This window comes from Balearica regulorum, chromosome 1 (assembly GCF_011004875.1).
Source record: "Balearica regulorum gibbericeps isolate bBalReg1 chromosome 1, bBalReg1.pri, whole genome shotgun sequence".
Classification (NCBI taxonomy): Eukaryota; Metazoa; Chordata; class Aves; order Gruiformes; family Gruidae; genus Balearica; species Balearica regulorum.
In genome coordinates, this window is record NC_046184.1 from 72,750,216 (window position 1) to 72,768,488 (window position 18,273).

At 39.2% G+C, this 18,273-nt stretch overlaps 1 protein-coding gene across 4 annotated transcripts in view; it reads left to right on the top strand.

The window, feature by feature from the left end:
* PDE3A (phosphodiesterase 3A) overlaps nucleotides 1–18,273 on the top strand; it is a 274,755-nt gene that overhangs the window by 236,215 nt on the left and 20,267 nt on the right. For 3 of the 4 annotated variants that reach the window (XM_075758081.1, XM_075758061.1, XM_075758091.1), the window contains exons 6-12: nucleotides 38–257; nucleotides 3,594–3,679; nucleotides 4,139–4,308; nucleotides 5,596–5,733; nucleotides 10,957–11,068; nucleotides 14,503–14,616; nucleotides 16,087–16,286. In XM_075758081.1, coding sequence (XP_075614196.1) covers nucleotides 38–257; nucleotides 3,594–3,679; nucleotides 4,139–4,308; nucleotides 5,596–5,733; nucleotides 10,957–11,068; nucleotides 14,503–14,616; nucleotides 16,087–16,286 — 1,040 coding nt within the window. The remainder of the gene's footprint in view (nucleotides 1–37; nucleotides 258–3,593; nucleotides 3,680–4,138; nucleotides 4,309–5,595; nucleotides 5,734–10,956; nucleotides 11,069–14,502; nucleotides 14,617–16,086; nucleotides 16,287–18,273) is intronic. The other variant, XM_075758070.1, reaches the window with a different exon arrangement.

Here is an 18,273-nt window from a genome sequence, read left to right on the forward strand (position 1 = left end):
TCTATTAATTGACAAGACTCCTCTTTCCTCTTGCCAGGTATCCCACCGAATATCTCACCTCTCTCCTCCCCATGCCATTCACCAATTCAGGGGACGCCTGCCACAAGTCCTACTGGAAAAACCTCTTCTGTGTCATTTCCAGACTCTACAGATACTGACACCAAGCAAGGCTTAAAGCCACACAAAGTCTTAACCTCTACTCAGAGTGCACCTAGCCTGTCAGACCCTATTATCAGCCCCTCTGTCATTTGCAGCAGGTAAGATAGTAATTTGACATGCATTGGAATCATTTCACATTGTTTTTGCGAACAAGGTCTTTTGGCCTACATACAAGTTTTTGCGATTTGCTGCAGTATTGTGTATTGATATTTCACCATATCTAAGCAGTTCTTTGTATATGAGTAGTTGTGTAGGTTCATGCTCCAAAGTGCTTTTAAAGTACAAGACGGTTAGTTAAATTTACAGCTTTTACTCATGTCAGATGCACAGTCTGGTTCATAAATAAATTCTTTATCAATAACTTGCAGATCCCAAAGTTGGATTTCATGTTAACAATTTGTGTTTCTCATGCCATGCCTTTAACACTATCAGGTCACAGGCCAAGTCTTTCACAACAGGCACCTGATGTTTGATAGAAAAATCTGACTACTAGAGATTAAAAGCTGCTGGCCTGTAGCCTTCTGATAAAGGTGTTCCAACAATGCCTGAAGACTGCGTCATTTTGAGCGCTCTCTCAGGAGTGGATCCTACCCTCCCTAGGGCAGAGTCAGATTATGTAGCATTGGGATTTTTTTCAGAAATCAGCTGCAGCTGAGTTCGTCCTACTGCTGAGAGTTACGTTAATACAGGTTAATTTCACACTTTAAAGTAGCCCATTATTAGATTATGCAGACTGCTCTGCAAAATCAGCATTTCAGAAAAAAAGTTGTTCTGCTTATCTTCTCAAAAATGATTCAGTTGCTGAGTTAGATTACTGGAGCTTGCAATGTGTCCCAATTCAGAATAGTGAGAACCACTGGTATTTAGAAGCCTTCTTCCTTGAACGAAATATATTTTCTTGATATATGTAGACTTTGATTTCAACGTATTCATTGGTAAAATGCTCATTAGCTTTTATGTGGCTACTGTCTTATGTGATCTGTGTAGGTTGCATAGCATATTTAGGTTCTTAATTTCCTTCTTTTCAAATGCTTAGGCTGTGTAAGCATTACAAATAGTTACATTGCTGGCATAGGCTTTGCTGTTCATTATTTGAAACAAACACATTATTTAAAATATTATGATGTAGTAACTGCTAAAAGAATTGGCATCCACTATTACTAATAGTCACTGTTGCTTTAATGTCCATTAAAAAATCATAAGCGCTGTCACATTTCTAGCCATTAGTATATAGAGATGTCATATCCACAGATACAAGCTGAACCAACAGCACATAAATAATGCACCCATTAGTAATGTAAGCACAATTAAAAAAACCCCAACAGCAAAACGTAACAAATACCCCAAAACAAAACAAAACAAAAAAACCAAAAAAAACCCCAAAGACATTAAATGGCTAAGACAAGCTGAGAGAGTTAAATTAACAAACACTAGAAATAAATCTTTTAATTTTTGAGCTTTCAGATTGTAGATTGCTAGTCTTCATGGTATGCAATCCCCTACTTTTACTGCCAAAAAAACTGCCTTGCTAGGAAATAATACCAAGTCAGCAAACCTCTGCCACCACCAAACCAATCCCTCCCCCAACGACAACAAAAGGGGAAATGAATTGATGGGTTCAGTGCTTTAAATCAGTTCCACCCAGGCAGTGGCATCAAGACAGCAGTTTTAATGGTTTTTTTTTTTTTTTTTTTTTTACTTACAAAGTGAAATGTGGTAGGACAGCAGAGTTTGAAAACTGCATTAAACAAGAACATATAACAGGCAATGCTGTTAAAATAACTTGTGAGTAATCATTTTTAATTCTGCTTAGTGGATGAGGCAGGAATCCTGTGGAAAAAATATTAAACAATCTTGTGATTAAGAAGTATATTACAATGCCTGTGCATGAAGGAGGTTAAGTTAAAGTTGCATGGGCACGTTTACTTCTGATATAAAGCAGATTTTAAATGTTCTACTAGTTGGCTCGGTAATATTTTTTTTTTTTTTAATATAGTGTTTTATGTAGACCATACATGTTCAATCACTGTGAGTTTGCATATGTTCTGGAAATAAAGAGGTACACTCATAATGACGCAAAAGCCTTGTAGCATTACAACCAATCAAGGGCACTCTTTCTCTTTTACATTTTGGCTTATTAGCATTGACCTTATGGAAACCACAACAAACGTGGTAGAGTGTAATTAATACATTTTTTTCATCTTTTTCATAAACCTGAGTGATCGAAGATTTATTTGCTTGGCTGTGCACTGCAAGTATAATTGTATACAGATTTGCATTTTTATTTTAAATTCTTTCAGGGATTCATTATGTTTGCAGGGCATACCGAGCTCCAGAATATGTTTTGGATCACACAGTCAAAAGTCATCTGGCATAGGATTTCAGCCATTTTTACATGGTGAACTTACACTGGTAAAAAGTTTCTAGGACAAAGTTTGACCAATCAAAATAATTTTGTAATAGTTGCTTTACAAAGACTGTTATATGTGAGATATGCCACAAAATACTGACTGGAACCAGAGAAAGAAATGTTAAAATGTCAGTTTTTCATGGACAGACTTGATATAATGCTGCTAAATGAGGCTTCAAATTTATTAAGTTCTCTCTTGTTGTCATGATATATCATTGTTCCTTCAGGTCCTAGCCTCAATCTTACTGGGACATTGTAATTTGAAATGTTCCAGCTGGTATTGAACTCACATTTAGGGCTTAAAGGGAATCACACACAAGGAATAAAGCATTTTAGTGGAAGGGAAGGGACAGTCATTTGGAAAGGCCATGATATTGTGATCCCTCCTACAATGTCTTTCTGTTCTGGGAATGATGAAGCAAACTCTGTCTTCTAGTTTCATTGCTAAATGTCTCGATGCCAGATCACTCACCTCATGTTCTGTCCAAAATGCCCCCTTTGTTCTGATGTACTTGGTATGTTGTCACTTAAGTAATGGTAAAATACCTTTTTCCTCCTTAAAGGAACATATTCAAGTTTTAAGCAAGAAAAGGAGAGTAAAGCCACATCATGACTGCATCCAAATTGAATAGTATAAGATTGTATGGCACACTGGCACATTTTCATCATTTTAGTTCATGTTTATAGGGCAGCTGTAGTAGTAAACCAGGTGATTTTTTTGTACTGATAAACTTAGAGAATAAAAAGATTTATTTTAAAAAAATATCAGATGGTGTAGGCTTATTGCAACAAATTTAATGGTGGTAGCCAGTTAATCCAAGGTCTTTTTGTATTTTGTCTTTTTACATTCCTGACTTCCAATAAAACTTCAGCTTGCTCTGGTAATTTTCACTGGAGAATGCACCCTGTACCATAGCTTATACTGTACGACATGATCTTACACTGTCAGCAAGAAATCATTTTACATAAGACTGTCTGATGCGCATAGTTCTTTATATTGTGGATGTTTCTTGATGTATTTCAGCTGTGGCAGACCCTATAATCAAATAGAAGCTGGTGATGGGACACTAGATAGAAATGATGGTACCACACACACCCTGAACAGAACAGGTAATTCTTTGTCCATCAAAAACTCCTCATCCGTTAAAATTCAATAATCATTCACTGAAAGGGCAGATATGCCTGTCTGTCATAAAAGGAGAACATACGTAGGTGAGACCATACACATTGTCTTTGACATTCCTTTCCCTTTTGTATGTACAAAATATGCAAAACACTAATGAAGAATGGAGTTAAAATATAAAGGAAATAGTTTCCCTCATGTAACCTAGTCAGCTCAAATAATGGTCCTCAAAATTTTTCTCACTTTTCAATCCCCGATCCCATTTTTTACACTCTGCAGGGTATATGCTTTAATGCCTTTGGACAGATTGTCCAACTTTGGACCCAGCCAAGCAGCACATATGTATTATGAGTCAGAGATCCTGTTGCTATTATTCAGAAGGTCACAGGATGACTTTCATGCAATCCTTGCTGTTCACACAACAAGCTTTGTGATTTGTGTTGTAGATGATCCTGCGCAAGCCACTTCTGACTATGAGACCAACAACAGTGATAGCAGCGATATCGTACAAAACGACGATGAGACAGATTGCTCCAAAGAGCAGACGCGGAAGGGATCCGTCTGTAGGACGTACACACCCGAGACCATCATTCTGCATCCCTTGATACCACCTGAGGTAGCTTGTTGAAGGTCCACTCACACAATTACTGAGTGTATACTGACACTAGGAGGGGTGGGAAACACCACAAAAAAACCTCCTAGGGCCGTGTACAGATCATGACCATGGTTTTAAGCAATTGCAGCAGGCTCCTACCTTGCAGTAGGAGGACTGACTTTCAGGAACTGAAAGGAACCATTGAAATGTGTGAGAGCTGCTAAGCACCGGCCACTTGGGAAACACTAACCATCTATTTTGATGAATAAATATAAGTTTATGGATCTGGCATTAGGCATTTCTAAAATGTTTGGCTTCTGTGTTAGCATTGCCTTTAAAGGCAATTGGATTGGAGGGAAGAGAAATTATCTTCTCAGACCGCTAGCATGATATATAGTCTTCCTGTTCGGCCACTTCAGCTTCTCAATGGCCTTGCAATCTTGGCTGACATATAGAATGGTCCTTATTTTAAAATAATTTAACATTTGTCTGAGGGTGCTGCATGAAATTATTGTTGGTGTATGTCTTGAACATAAAAACATTGCAGTATGGAGAACAAGTGCTGATCTTCTCATAACTACTGTATTCAGCTGTAAGCTTGATTGAGATGTAGAGGGAAAGCTTTGTTTAGTTAAATTTTCCACAGTCTGTTTTACAATTGAATTAATAAATTTAAGTTGGCATGAGCTCTTGAAAAATTTGTTGTAATCTGTTGAATTGGAGTTGGACATGCTGAGAGAAGACATTTTTCTTGAGATATTTTGGCATGTATTCCTCTACAGTTTCTTAGTAATAATGAAATTCAAGGAAATATACAGGAAGAAATGTGAAAGGAGGGGCACAACCCATCTTTTATTTGCAGACCTTGAAAAACAGGGAGGTTTCAGTTTAAGAAGTACAAGTCTTCACTTGGACAGAGCTCCATTAGCCACATTAGATTGTAATGAATGGATACTGATGCGGAAGTAGAAATTGAGTGCTTTTCTCTCTGTACTGCAGCAAATTTTACAATGAAAAAGACTCCCTTGGAAATGAATGAACAATTCCCATGAATGAACCAATGAATGTGTCTCATGGATAAGTTCAGAGACGGATGTTTCATATACAGAATTTCCTATTCATTCAAGTGAAACAAATTATGAAGGAGAGCTGCAGGGCTGATAGAAACAGGGACATCTCTGCTGAGCTGAATAAAGTACCATTGACTTACAGATGATGCTAATGTGACTGTAGTTTTTAAGAGCATAAATTTTTGCATGAGATGCTTCACAGAACTAAAATTCCTCTTTATTCTGATTTCTGGCATAGGACAAGCCTGTACTTGCTCCTGAGCCTCTGGTTATGGACAACCTGGATCCCCTGATGGAGCAGCTAAATAGTTGGAACTTCCCAATCTTTGACTTGGTGGAAAAAATCGGAAAGAAATGTGGTCGGATTCTCAGTCAGGTGAGAAGGATATCTTGTCTGCAGTGACCGGCTAGATTATTGACAGATTTAGACCAAGTAGTGTTAAGACCCATTGTCCTTACAAGCTGGTCATCCAATGAGTTGTGATCCCTGCCACCTAATTCAAAGCTGACAACATGAACTTTGTCTCATTATATTCCTTACTTTTAAATGTCTATATTTTAAAATTTAAAAATGTGAAAGAAAAAACCACACGCCTGTTTTTCCTGCTGCTCTCTACCAGTGAGTTTACATAAACCTTTCTAAATATTCTATCTGCAGGAGGTGCTGCCACCTCTTACTGAGCTCTTTGTGAAAGGCTCTCACATGGGGTTCAGCATGGGAGGGCTAAACAGTAAATACATTCAGTTGATGCAGGAAATACAGAACTTTGGTGATTTTTAATACTGGAGGTTTCAGTCAGGCTGTGCAAGAAGCAAGGTTCCAGGAAGTGGGGGGAAAAGTAGTCCTTGCTATATTCTATCACCCTTAAAGAGTCAGCACTTTGATAGTAAATTCATATCATTATTACATAGGGAAGTCTAATTTACTGTGAATCAGGGTGTGAGCTTACTAGTCTTTCTTTCAACTATCAGTTTTTCATTCCCTCCTGTAAGTTGAATGCAGGTCCTGACACAGCCTGTCTCTCCCCAGCACGGTTAATGTCACTTCCATAATCACTTCCTTGACTGAACATTTCTCTCTGTTATGCCCTTTTTCCTGGCACACTGACAAATTAGCCATTTTTCCTTACGGAAGTATTGAGGTTTATTAAACAGGAAAGGCAAGTAATTATTATTATTTAGGGATGGAAGGGAAAAAACCCCAAGAGAATCTGTCTGATCTAGTATCACTTTGCAAGGCATTATGTAGTGATGAGTGCTGGAAAGAAGAGATTATGTTAATTGGTATAATGTGAGACAATTAACACCACCCACAAACACAGAGGTTAGTGTGTCAGGCAGATCTCAGTGCAACGAGCTCCAGAGAATGCTGTATCAAATCTTGGTCCCATGGTGGTTCACTATTATTCAGCTAGATTCAATTATCCAGTGGTCAACCAGGAAAACCACGGCATGAATTCAAGTTTATTCTGTGGTCTGCCTTTTATTGTTCTGTAGCTTGGCGAGTAACATAGGTTTTAAGCACTTTGCCAAGCTGCATGCAGTTCTGTACCACTCAGGACAATTCCCCTGTGCCTCCCTCAATTTGCACTAAATCTCCACGCTGTTTCTCAACATCTGTTTTTTGCACAGTTTCTGAGCATGTTATCTGCTTTGCAGTGCCACAAAATGAGGCCTGTGAAATAAAATAAGGAAGGTTTAATAAATAATATTTGTGATCAAAATTCAGCATTTTCTGTAACGGCTGTTTGTAATAACTCCCACTCCCTAAGAGCAGAATGTAGCAAGTTCAACCTTGTTCATAAAATATAGATCTTTTAGTTCTTTCCCCCACCTACTCAGATGTTCCTAACAAAATTATTTTCAGAAATATGAGAACTAAAATTAATAAGTCTTTTTCTCCAGCCAAAAGTATTATCTTTTTCTTGTATAATTTTTAAATCCTGGGATATTATAAACAAAGGAAAACAAAGGCTCTAATGATTTATTCTGTGTGTTTTACCATTAAATGGACTCATCCATTAAAAATAAGTAAATTAACAAGCTGAATTAACTATGTTTGCCTTGCTAGGTTAAATTTATGAGATGGAACAAAGCGGAGTTGACACGTGCCTCTAGGGAAGCATTCGGTTTAGAAAGCAAATGCTGGCTTAGCATCTTTAAAGCTGCTTGAGATCTCTGTTTCTTCTTTTGGGAATGTTAAATTGATTTAGACATATAAAAAGACCCCAACTAGTCAGTGGCCATAAAAGCATCTGTGCAAAGTACAGTGGCAAGCACTCTAAATGTGGCACTAACAAATAGGCATGATAGAGGTTAGAGAGGAATTTACATACCAGTCTTATTTCAGAAAGGAACAGCAGACCTCTCCAACTGAGTTGATGCTTCAAAACAGGCCATAAAGTTAAGATAATGTCATCACTCACGCTTAACACTCTTATTACAGCTCCTATAAAACTAAAACCTGTGGAAGAGAAACTTATTTGCCTTGGAAAGCAAATTAAATGAAAAAAAATAGGCTAAAGTCAAGGTCTCTCTAAAGCTTTTATTACTAGGCCCATAGAGACAAGAAATGCTGGTGGTGATCCTCTGCTCTCAGTGCACAAGCAGCATCGAGGCAGGGTGGCATCATTGCAGTGCCTGAGAGTTGGTCCCTGGGTGGTGCCAAGTGGAATGTTTGGTCATCTCGTCATCACGCATGGCTTCTGCAGAGAGAAAATGCAGCTGCTATATGAAGGAACGAGGGAAGTCAGTCACTGAGGGATGGAATATTCCCGGGATCATCACGGCGGCCTTTGTGAGGTGTTGTGTTTGTCAGAGCCAAAGACTGGGTGCCGACAGCTTAAAAGAAACAGGTTTGAAGAAAGCCAGTACAAGAGACAAAAAAGGAGTGCAAGAGGGTTGCCTGCAAACAACAAGGAGGGAACTGCTAACCTAAACTTTGCACATGTCCTCCAACGAGAGCCATTTATGTGTGCCTGCAACACCCAGGAGAGGAGCAACACGTGAATAACAATCTCCATTTGCAAAACAGCTTCCATTAGGAATCATCTGGGAGAAGTTCTTGTCCTTCTTCAGGCAGCACTGCCAGAAGTATCCAAGCTATAAATGATTCATTCAAGTGTTAGCAATCATTGCAGAAACAAGCAGAAAAGGGAGGCTGGAGGGAAGAGGCAGTGTGGAGCACCCACTGCCAAGCACCTGGCAGCCGTTGGAGTTTCCCTGGGCTTGTCCCTGGCAGTGGGGACCGCACTGTGGCTGCAGGGATGCCATGCTCAGCCCATGGGATTCTAACTACCAGGGAGCTCATGCAGCAGCATGCAGCTTGGGCAGGAAGGATTTTAAAAAACAGAAGCATTTAAAAATGGTTAATCCAGAGCAATGAATAAACAAAACTGCACAGTTTTCCTTTTTTTTTTTTTTTGGTTTTTTTTTGTTTGTTTGGTTTTGTTTTTGTTTAAATAAAAGAATTTAGTTAGTTGACTTTCTGGAAGACATCAATGCCCTTTTTTCCTTTCTGACCTGCCTTTATCCCTTCCTCCTCTCCATTTGCTAAGAAAGAAAGAAAACATTACAAAAATGTCCAGATGACTTGCTTGGCTGTTTATGTTTTCTAATGACCACAGAGAATAATGCCATTTTACTCCAAGTCATGGGCAAGAGTAATCATTCATATCCATCACAGTCAGGTTTGCTTCTTTTCAACTGCTGTGGAATTTCCTGGCCCTCAAAATCCAAGGGGAGGAAAAACATATTTTTATGACATGCTTTATTTAAGATACCTGTCCAATATTGGTAGTGTAGACCAGTAAGGTTTGGTCCTGCAGAATAATATTTCTTTATGCTTCCTCTTTTATACAGAGATATTTTACTGGAAATATGAAGCTTACCATTCAGTGATCTAAGATTAGAGTGTTAAATACCTTATCTCTCTGTAGGTAAAAATTTGGATCCTGGCTGATTTACTTCAGCCATGATTCCAGATAGATAAACAGAATTCTGTGCAATTTCTAATCCAAATTATGCATAAAGTCAGCCTCTTCACTCTGCCTTGGTACAGGAGGATCCCATGAGATTTTCAGCGAGTAAAGTTTTGCCTTCTACAGGCCCTGCCTTTCATTCTAAGCTCCTGTCTTCCAGAGCACTGTAATTCTGTAGTTCCTTAGCTCCTTTGCTATAAAGAACTTTTCACTTTATGGCCTACAGCCATTGTCACAAAGAGCAATTAAGCATCAGCAGTGATTCTTCTGACTGCGTTGCCAGTGGCACTTATACGGTTATGGTAGGAACAGAAGTAAGAGCTGGGGCCACCAGCAGAACCCCAGCTGTCAGATATGTGTCATTAGAGGGGCATGCCGGATGGTGTCAGGCACCACACTCTACCTGTCTCTGCATCGTCACTGCCTGTTGCAATGCTTTGCCAGAGTTCGTTCACATGCAGATTTTTCCTGGTAGGGAATGACTAGGAGGGGAGGTGGGGATCATTAATGCTGCAAATCCCTGTCCTTTTTTATTATCCTTACAGTGGCAGGACATTTGAAGTTTATGTTCATTAAACTTTGGGTGCAGCTCACAGGTCCCAATTTATATACACAATATACAGAAAGAAATGGGTGTGGATAGCTGTTTGGTTTACGTTCAGGTGTAAAATACAAAACATAATTTGTAACAATTTCTTATCAGTATAGCACTCATCATTCTAAATGTGCTTCGAATTGCTTAGCTCTAGGCAGATCATTACCAGACAGATGGCATCAAAAGAACAGAATTTAGCTAACAGCAGTAAATAAATAAAGAAGCTGAAAGGCTTTAGGGTCCAATTTGTGAAAGAAGTGTAAAAGGCAGTAATTTTACTGTGTTTGCTCTGTATGTCAAGTTCAAACTTGTCTTCTAAAGTGTCCATTTTGCAGCAGCTTCTGTCTACCTTTCTGAGCACTTGTCTCTCCTGAACACCCCCTCACACATCTATCCCATTCTCCCTTTCCACATATCCTCTCCTGGATGTCCACAGTCATCTTTCTGTGCAGGAGCAGTTGGAGCAGCTCTGCTTCCTTGCTGCCTCTGAAATCCTGTTAGAGAAGTCACTTTTGCCATTTCACTTCCAAAATGGGGGAGAGGGAAAGGAGATAATGCATAGGACCTAAATGGTTCTGTCCTTTTGTCATTCCTTCACATGTCCCCCCTTTTTCTGGGAATTGATTAGACTCATGGATGCTCCTTGGAGAAGTTTGCAGAGAAATTTTTCCCAAGACACTAAAGACCTTTGGATATCTTCCTTTACGTCTGTATGTTTCTGAGGTGCTTGCTAAATTTTAGGGATTCATATGCCTGAAAGGAAGAGAACATCATCTGGAAGGGTGTAATGAAGGAATGAGGAGGACTCTTTGGTACTAATAGCTTGCCTGTTTAGCTATGTAGCCACATCCCTGTGGAAATGCAAATAACTACAGCTATAGCTGGATCAGATGTGCTTGAGAAAATACTACCAGGAAAGTAGGTTTTCATGGGGTAATTCAACAGAATGATTTTTATATCTAATTTTTAGTGTTTTTCTGGTCTATTTAGCAGCATGGTTGTTTTGGGTTTTTTTTTTTTTCAGGTATCATACAGGCTTTTTGAAGATATGGGGCTGTTTGAAACCTTTAAAATACCAGTGAGGGAATTTATGAACTACTTTCATGCCTTGGAATGTGGATACCGAGAGATACCCTGTAAGTAAAAATTCCCAGAAGATAACAATGCTTCCTTAAAGTTTTGGGTGTTTTCTGTGCACTTTGTTAATGAAACCTTTCTTCTGTCATTATAACAACTACTTTTTTTCTTCTGCTACATCACAACCAAATGGATGGCGCTCTAGTCAGAAGCTGGTGCTGTACCACAGCCTCTCATCTTTTTTTTCATTGCATTTAATGTTTCATATTGTTTCATAATAATTCATGGCAAATTCTGTGCAAACTTGAAGCTATATAAAGCTACTATAGGTACAAAGTACTGTTTCCTGATGATGCAAGTGTACGCCAGTGCCCCAATTGAAGTTTATCGAAACATTTGTACCCCATAAGCAACTTGGATTTTTACACAGTAGCAGTGCTATGCTACCAAAGGAGATGAGCTTTGTAAAGCAGAAAAAATGTGCCAAGTAGGCGAGTGCATCCTGTTCTTCTGCAGCAACAGCTCAGCTGATATTTTTCAGTGTGAATCATTTATTCACTGATAAAAAAAACCCCACCTGCTTTTAGTTCATCCCCAAAGTATTTACTAATTCAAATCAAATTTATCAAACCACTTCAACTGCAAAAGTCTGTTTTTTCCAGGAGGAGAGAGGGACTTATTACCCCCTTTAGCTGGCAGATAACCCCAGTGTTGATGAATATAGGATGCTCTGCTTTCTCCCACCTCCCAGAAAAATGTCTGAAACATTGTTTTAATAAGTCATACAGTCTCTCTTTCAAAATATTAAATACCAGTTGGAACAGCTGCAGTGGGAGGGATTGAAGGAAAGCAACCTCAAAATGCCTTACAGCCAGGTGGTTTGGATTCTCTTCTGGGAAAGTGAGACACCAAATTTCAAATCTTTCCTTGTGTTCGAAGCTGATCAGGGATTTGAAGCAGCATATTATAGCCTGAGGGGGTTATAGGTGAATGCTCCACAGTCTGTCTGTCCTATTGGTGCCAGTCCTCTTTGTTTAAAACATTTAACTATTCGTAGAGTCTCAGGAATTTTTGTGAATCTAGCCCTTCATTTCCTTGTTTTTTCTTAAGTGTGTTCTGCTTTAGTGAAGCAGAATATTTTGTCTAATACAAAATTAATTTAACTTCCAGTTTTTCATTTTTGTGAAAGGGTAAAAACCAAACCAACTTGTTTGGGCTTAACCACTCCTTTCTTCTGGTTGCTGAACTGAAAAAGGGATTATTCACACAAAACTAATGGCGACTATCCCAGTTGGATTAAATCAGCACAAGTTTCACAAGAGGCTAATCCAGCCTTTACTCCTGAGAAAAGCATTAGACCCCTATGCAGGGCCATCCTCTAGGTTTTGCATGAGGAGATTAGTGTCTTAGGAGAGATGTTCTTAGTACTTCGAGGAAGGCAGGGGAGAGGAGACTCCTTCCTTATTTTACTTTCTTCTTTCCAAAAATAACCATTCCTATGCTGCTTACTGTTTTGCTGTTAAAAATTTCAGCTAGCGGTCGCTAATAAGTATTTAAAGGGAAGGTCACAGGAAAGATAAAGGAGAGCAAGAAAGGAAACCAAGGGCTAAATAAAAGGGCTAAGTGGCATGACATCATGCTCGCTTTTAGTGAGTAAGAAAAATGATTGCAAATTGTGAATATAATAAACCCTTCTGTGTTGCACCCATCTGCCCTTGGCAGACAGGATACTGCTGATTTTAGGCATAGACAAAGTAGGTGGTTGCCTCCAGCACAGGAGTGTAGGGTCAGCAAGACGGTGAGCCCCACTCTGCCAGAGCCAGGAGAATGCAGGCTGGTGGCAGAGGCTGGCTATGGCAGAGAGGGGCTCAGCAGTGCTGCTCTGAGGGGGGCAGGTGGCTGTTCCCAGCAGGAGCAGGCATTATCCATCCCCGAGCAGTGGCTAGAGGCCAAACGTGGCTCTCCGTGGTGCTTTCTCCATCCCAAGTCTTCTCTTTCCTTCCTCTTCTCCCATAGAAGAAGAGTGAACTTCAGTGCTGAGAAACCCTCCATCAGCTGCACACTGCCTATCTTTAAGATGCAGCAGGTGTAAAACCAGCTTGCTTAGACATCTTGCTGCCAGTCCCTTCTACTCCCCTAGAGTACAGAGGGGTTTTCACTCCTAATGGATCCAACTTTATTTATTGGTTCTTAGAGAGGGCTTCTGGACGTGCATGTTGGTAATTTTTCCTAAGGAAGGATACATATCATCTCCAGTGTTATCCTGATTCTTGATTGTTATCTTTTCAGCATAACCTAGTTATGTTCACCTGTTCTCATTAAGTCTGTTCCAGTAGTTGGTTTGCCAACGAGAGACCCAGGACTGATTGGCATTACCAAGGTGTCTCCAACTAAGATGGCTGATTACCTGGAGATGTAGCCATTTACTGTGAGTTTTACAGATGGAGGTGACCCAGCACTGGAGTCTGACATTTTTGTGCTTTGTCTGCTGAAATGCATCTTTCCAGAGCTGCAGCAGCAGTAAAGTAGTCACAGGTTATCATTCAAATTAGCAAATTTGTTTTTGTTTAGCTAGTCACTGTAGAAGATACCCATGCTCTGCCCAAAATTAGCCTACATCACAAACTGAAATGCTTGTCCTTCAGTGGTTTAACCCCAGATTTAACCTTCAGTCCTGGTGCAACAAAGTGTTACTCCTCTTTCAGCATCATGGTTGCTTTTTGTTCCTGGATGCATAGATGATACCGTATGCTGATTCTTTTTCAGCCAGTTGTGTTGATTGTGGGACAGTTTATCTGGCCTTGAAGGATTTGGTGGTATGAGCCTCAGGCTGACTTTTATCTCTTATTTCTGCAAAGAGAGCTTGTGTAAGCCAGATTACAGGATCCAGGGCCTGAACTCTTCTCTCCGGTCAGAAAACTGCAGAAAGAACCCGGTTTAACTGTGCAGTGTACACATATCCTGAGATTGATTTTTTTAAAGTGCAGCTGCTAGCACAGCACCTAAATTTGCTCAGGTAGAGTCAGGTAAGTATTACCTGCCATGTGTTTAGAAGCTAGATGAAATCTGGTTACTGAAGTGGATGAGATTTTCCCACTGATTTAATTTGAATCAGAGGTTAACAGTGCATATTTACGTGATGGCATTTAACTAGCTAAAGGCAACCACTGGAGTAAAGGATTGGATCTGGTAGCACAAGTCAGCTTCCTTGTTTGACACATTTTTTGCAAAGTTTCCTATATTGCAGATCCCGCTGCTTCTCTGCTGTTTTCTGTTTCTTGACTGGTGTAGGACATACCATTGAATGTGCTTCAACTTTAGTAAAAGAAAAAATGAGCGTTTAGGGAATACAGCTTTTTTTCATGCTTGTGATGATGTTTGATTTGTCTCTGCTTGATTGACTGCCACACGGTACCCACTAGATGGTGCTGATTTCCTTCTCTTGGAAATATCCTTCATGTTTAATAGCAGGGTCATTTGCTTTGTATCACAGATCACAACCGAATCCATGCAACTGATGTTCTACATGCCGTTTGGTATCTTACTACTCAGCCCATCCCAGGACTCCCAACTGTGATTAATGATCACGGGTCAGCAAGCGATTCAGGTATATTTAAATGTGCAAGTATATATGTTGTATTTTTAAAGTTTTTGTCATGAAATTTGCGGTAAGAAAGCCAACAATTGAGGATTGCATGCAGTACTTGTTATTAGATAGACTTTTAAGTTCAGCGGCACATTGGATGTTGAAGGTGTTAAGGCATGTTTGTGTAACTTTGAAGAAAATGGAATTGGTCCTCCAAAACCTAATACTTTACATTTAACAATGTGTAAATGGAAGCCTTTGTGGTCACCCATAACAGATGCTTGTTACCATTTGATTTTTACAATAGCTTTTTTTCTAGGAAAACTGTATTAGTAGTGCTTTTCAGCACTGCTCCAGAAGCAGCGTAGAACTTTTAAATCCTCATTCTCTATATTGGTTTGCTATTACAAAACCACTGGGGCACGCAGTACCATGCACTTGCTGCTGCTTGGCTGTCACAAAATGTTCCTTTGCCTTTCTTCACTGTCTCCAAAGAGACTTGTTACCATTTTGCAACCACTCGTCTGCTGTTTTATGATTGCTCCTTACAGGATGCTGTTCCTATTGCATCTTTATATTAACTTCTCCAGATTCATTTGTAGGAACTAGAGGACCTGCCTGTATTTTGTAGGAGTTCTGAGGGAGTTACAGGAAAAGCAAGAGTTTGTTCCGCAGAAACCACTTCCACTTCTGCTTTTTTTTAGTGGTGTTTGTGTGGCATGTATATATCATTTGTGAAACTCTTCAGGATGGTTTGGTGGGGCGGGAAACATTTTTATTCCAGGAAAATTTTATTAGCAAGGGTCGTTGGAGGCTTTGTAGGTGAGATGAAATGGGTGGAATGAAAGGGGTTGACTTTTGGGGCTTTTTGATGTTTGTTATTTGAAAGACATTGTTAAGCTGCACGTAAGCTTGATCCATTCAAGCAGATTTAATTAGCAGAGCATCTCACTTAGTATCTGCCTCTGACAGGCATGTTCAAGCTCCTTCAAAAAGAGGCTGTTGAGAGAATTATCAGCAAAGATCCAAAGTCTAGACCTTTGGAGTGGAAAGCATGCACCATAATTGAATTAATAAATGCTAGTCCATTGCTTTAAGGAGTCTTAGCGTCTTATAGACTAATGTATATGGTGAATCTATTAGAGGAAGTAGTAGGAAAATCAAGAAATCAAGTTACCCACAAAGCTCCAGCATGGCCATGAATCCATGGCTCATTGCTAGTATATTGCATAGTTTGAGAACAGGCTCTGCTGGATGGCTGGAAGATCCCCAGGTGGGATCAGAATTTCTTCCTTTCCAATTGTGTACCTTATCGCACTAGATCATGTGCAAAGTATCAGAAAGCACTGGGGTCAGGTTGTGTTTATTCTTCTGTTATGTATTGTAAATTTTCTCCTTATTTTCCTACTTTGTTGCTTCTGTCTGTTTCAGTAAGTCACTGAAAAAGTGGTAAGGATTTTTTTTTTTTTTCATTTCTTTATTTCTGCTCAGATTCTGACAGTGGAATCACTCATGGCCATATGGGTTATGTGTTTTCGAAGACATACACACCTACAGATGACAGCTACGGATGCCTAGCGGGTAACATCCCTGCCCTTGAATTGATGGCTCTTTATGTAGCTGCAGCCATGCATGATTATGATCACCCAGGAAGGACCAATGCCTTTTTGGTAGCAACGAGTGCTCCTCAGGTAAATAAAACTGCAGCAGCATTGCTGTTAAGTTTGGAAGGTCTTTGGTAACTGATTCTCCTTGCCAGTGGTGCCTATGGCTGCTGTTGAGCACAAGTCTACCAAATATTTTGAAACAGCTTATCCAAGTGACAGAAATAATAACTTCACTTGGGGATTACCCATAAGAGTCTTCTTACATACCCTCACCACCCTCAGTAAGTAGAGCTGGTCAGAAAGGTATTGATAAAATGTCTCAGTAAAGAACAAGCTAATGCTCTGCTAACTGATAGAAAACCTGTAACTGTGAAATTAGGGAAGAATTATTCTACCCAGTAAGGCCAAAAAGATTAAAATAAAATTAAAAATCACCTGTATAGTTGACAGTGTACCATGCAAGTTAATTTGTGCATGACCATAACAAATTTTCTAGTGTTCCTATGGAATATGAGCAGTTGCAGCCTTTTATGAATGTATTTTTACATTATGCATCTACCGGGACAGGGGTGTGTGTGGAAAATAATCTCAGTTTTATAAATGAAGAATTGAGATTTACCTAAGGTTACACAGAAGTTGATGCCAATGCTGGGAGTTGAATTTAGCAATTCTGAATCCCTGTTTATTGGCTTAATTATGAGATCATCTTTCCTTACTTTACATAAGCTGACCTGCCTGGCTTCAGCATACTGTGCTGAAAAATATTTCTATGGACAAGGAAAGAAAAAATGATAGCTTAATGGTGAGAAGTTGGGTAGAGATGCAGGTATTCTAGGTTTACTCCCCAACTTGGATCCAGACCTCCTCTCTCACCAATAGCAAGTCACCTGAACTTGCTCTGTATCGGTTTCTTTCTATAAACTGATAGTAATACTTCTCATCCTTGCAACAACTTTCTGTGATCAAGAACCTCGATCCTCTGGCCACTTAAATAGATTGATAGAAGATGTATGCTATCCTTAAATCTATTTTTAAGAAATAAATGTTACAGCTCTGTGATTATAAAAATCAATAAAGAAAGTCAGATGATTAGCCTTAATATATTGTCCCTAGTTTGAAAATAAATTAATGGGAAAAAGTCAAATTATTCTTGTTATTTTGAGGGGTTTTGGTTTGTTGTTTGGTTTTAGTTGTGGGGTTTTTTAAGTCTGATATCACTTGAAATTTGCAGAACTTCTATTTGGCATCTAAGTTTTTTTCTTCTTTTTCACAACAAGCAGTATCAGCTTCCAGTAATGACAAAGTGCTGCTGTATTAAATACTGCCCTCAGGAGTTGGGCCTGGGTAGCAGAATGTATCTATTATCTCAAATGCTTACTGTGCAGTTTAGGCAAGAGAGGCTGTAAAGCTGAATTGCTTCAGCAACCTGTTCTCTGGGGTAGAGAATAGATTCTATACTTTAGGCTATGATTAAATTTTTTCATCTCTAGATGACAGAAAAAGTATAATTGAAGTGAAAAGCCACTGGAATGTATGTGTATATATTTGTCTAAAAAGTTACAAAACTTGTATCTGTTTTACATAGAAGCAAATTTCCAAAAGCTTTTCTTTCCATAAACCAAATTGTCAAAAGACTGAATGTTGCTAAAGTGGAGAGATTTCCTGGATGGTTGTTGTCCCCTGAAATCCATTTTCTAAATCTTTCCTTAGTTTCTGAATGGAATTGCCATCACTATGAGAGTTATGCATACGTTAAGTTATGCATTTTGGTAAAGATTTAACCAAGTTTGGATTTTAGCATTGAGAAATCTGTCAATCTGGGTGTGTGTTGTCAGACTGCAAAGTAGAATTTCACTTGTTTCTGTGTTTGGAATCAGTACAATATGGACAGAATTGCCAGGTACAAACACTAAAGACAATAATCCCTGTTAAGTGAGGTTAGTTTTGAGAAACAGGGAAGCACACACCTATATTATGTTAGTCATTAATTTGTTGCCTGAAACAAAATAAACTATTGTCATATGATGCAGTTCAGTCAGGAACCAAAAACCCTTGTGCATGAAAGACCCAG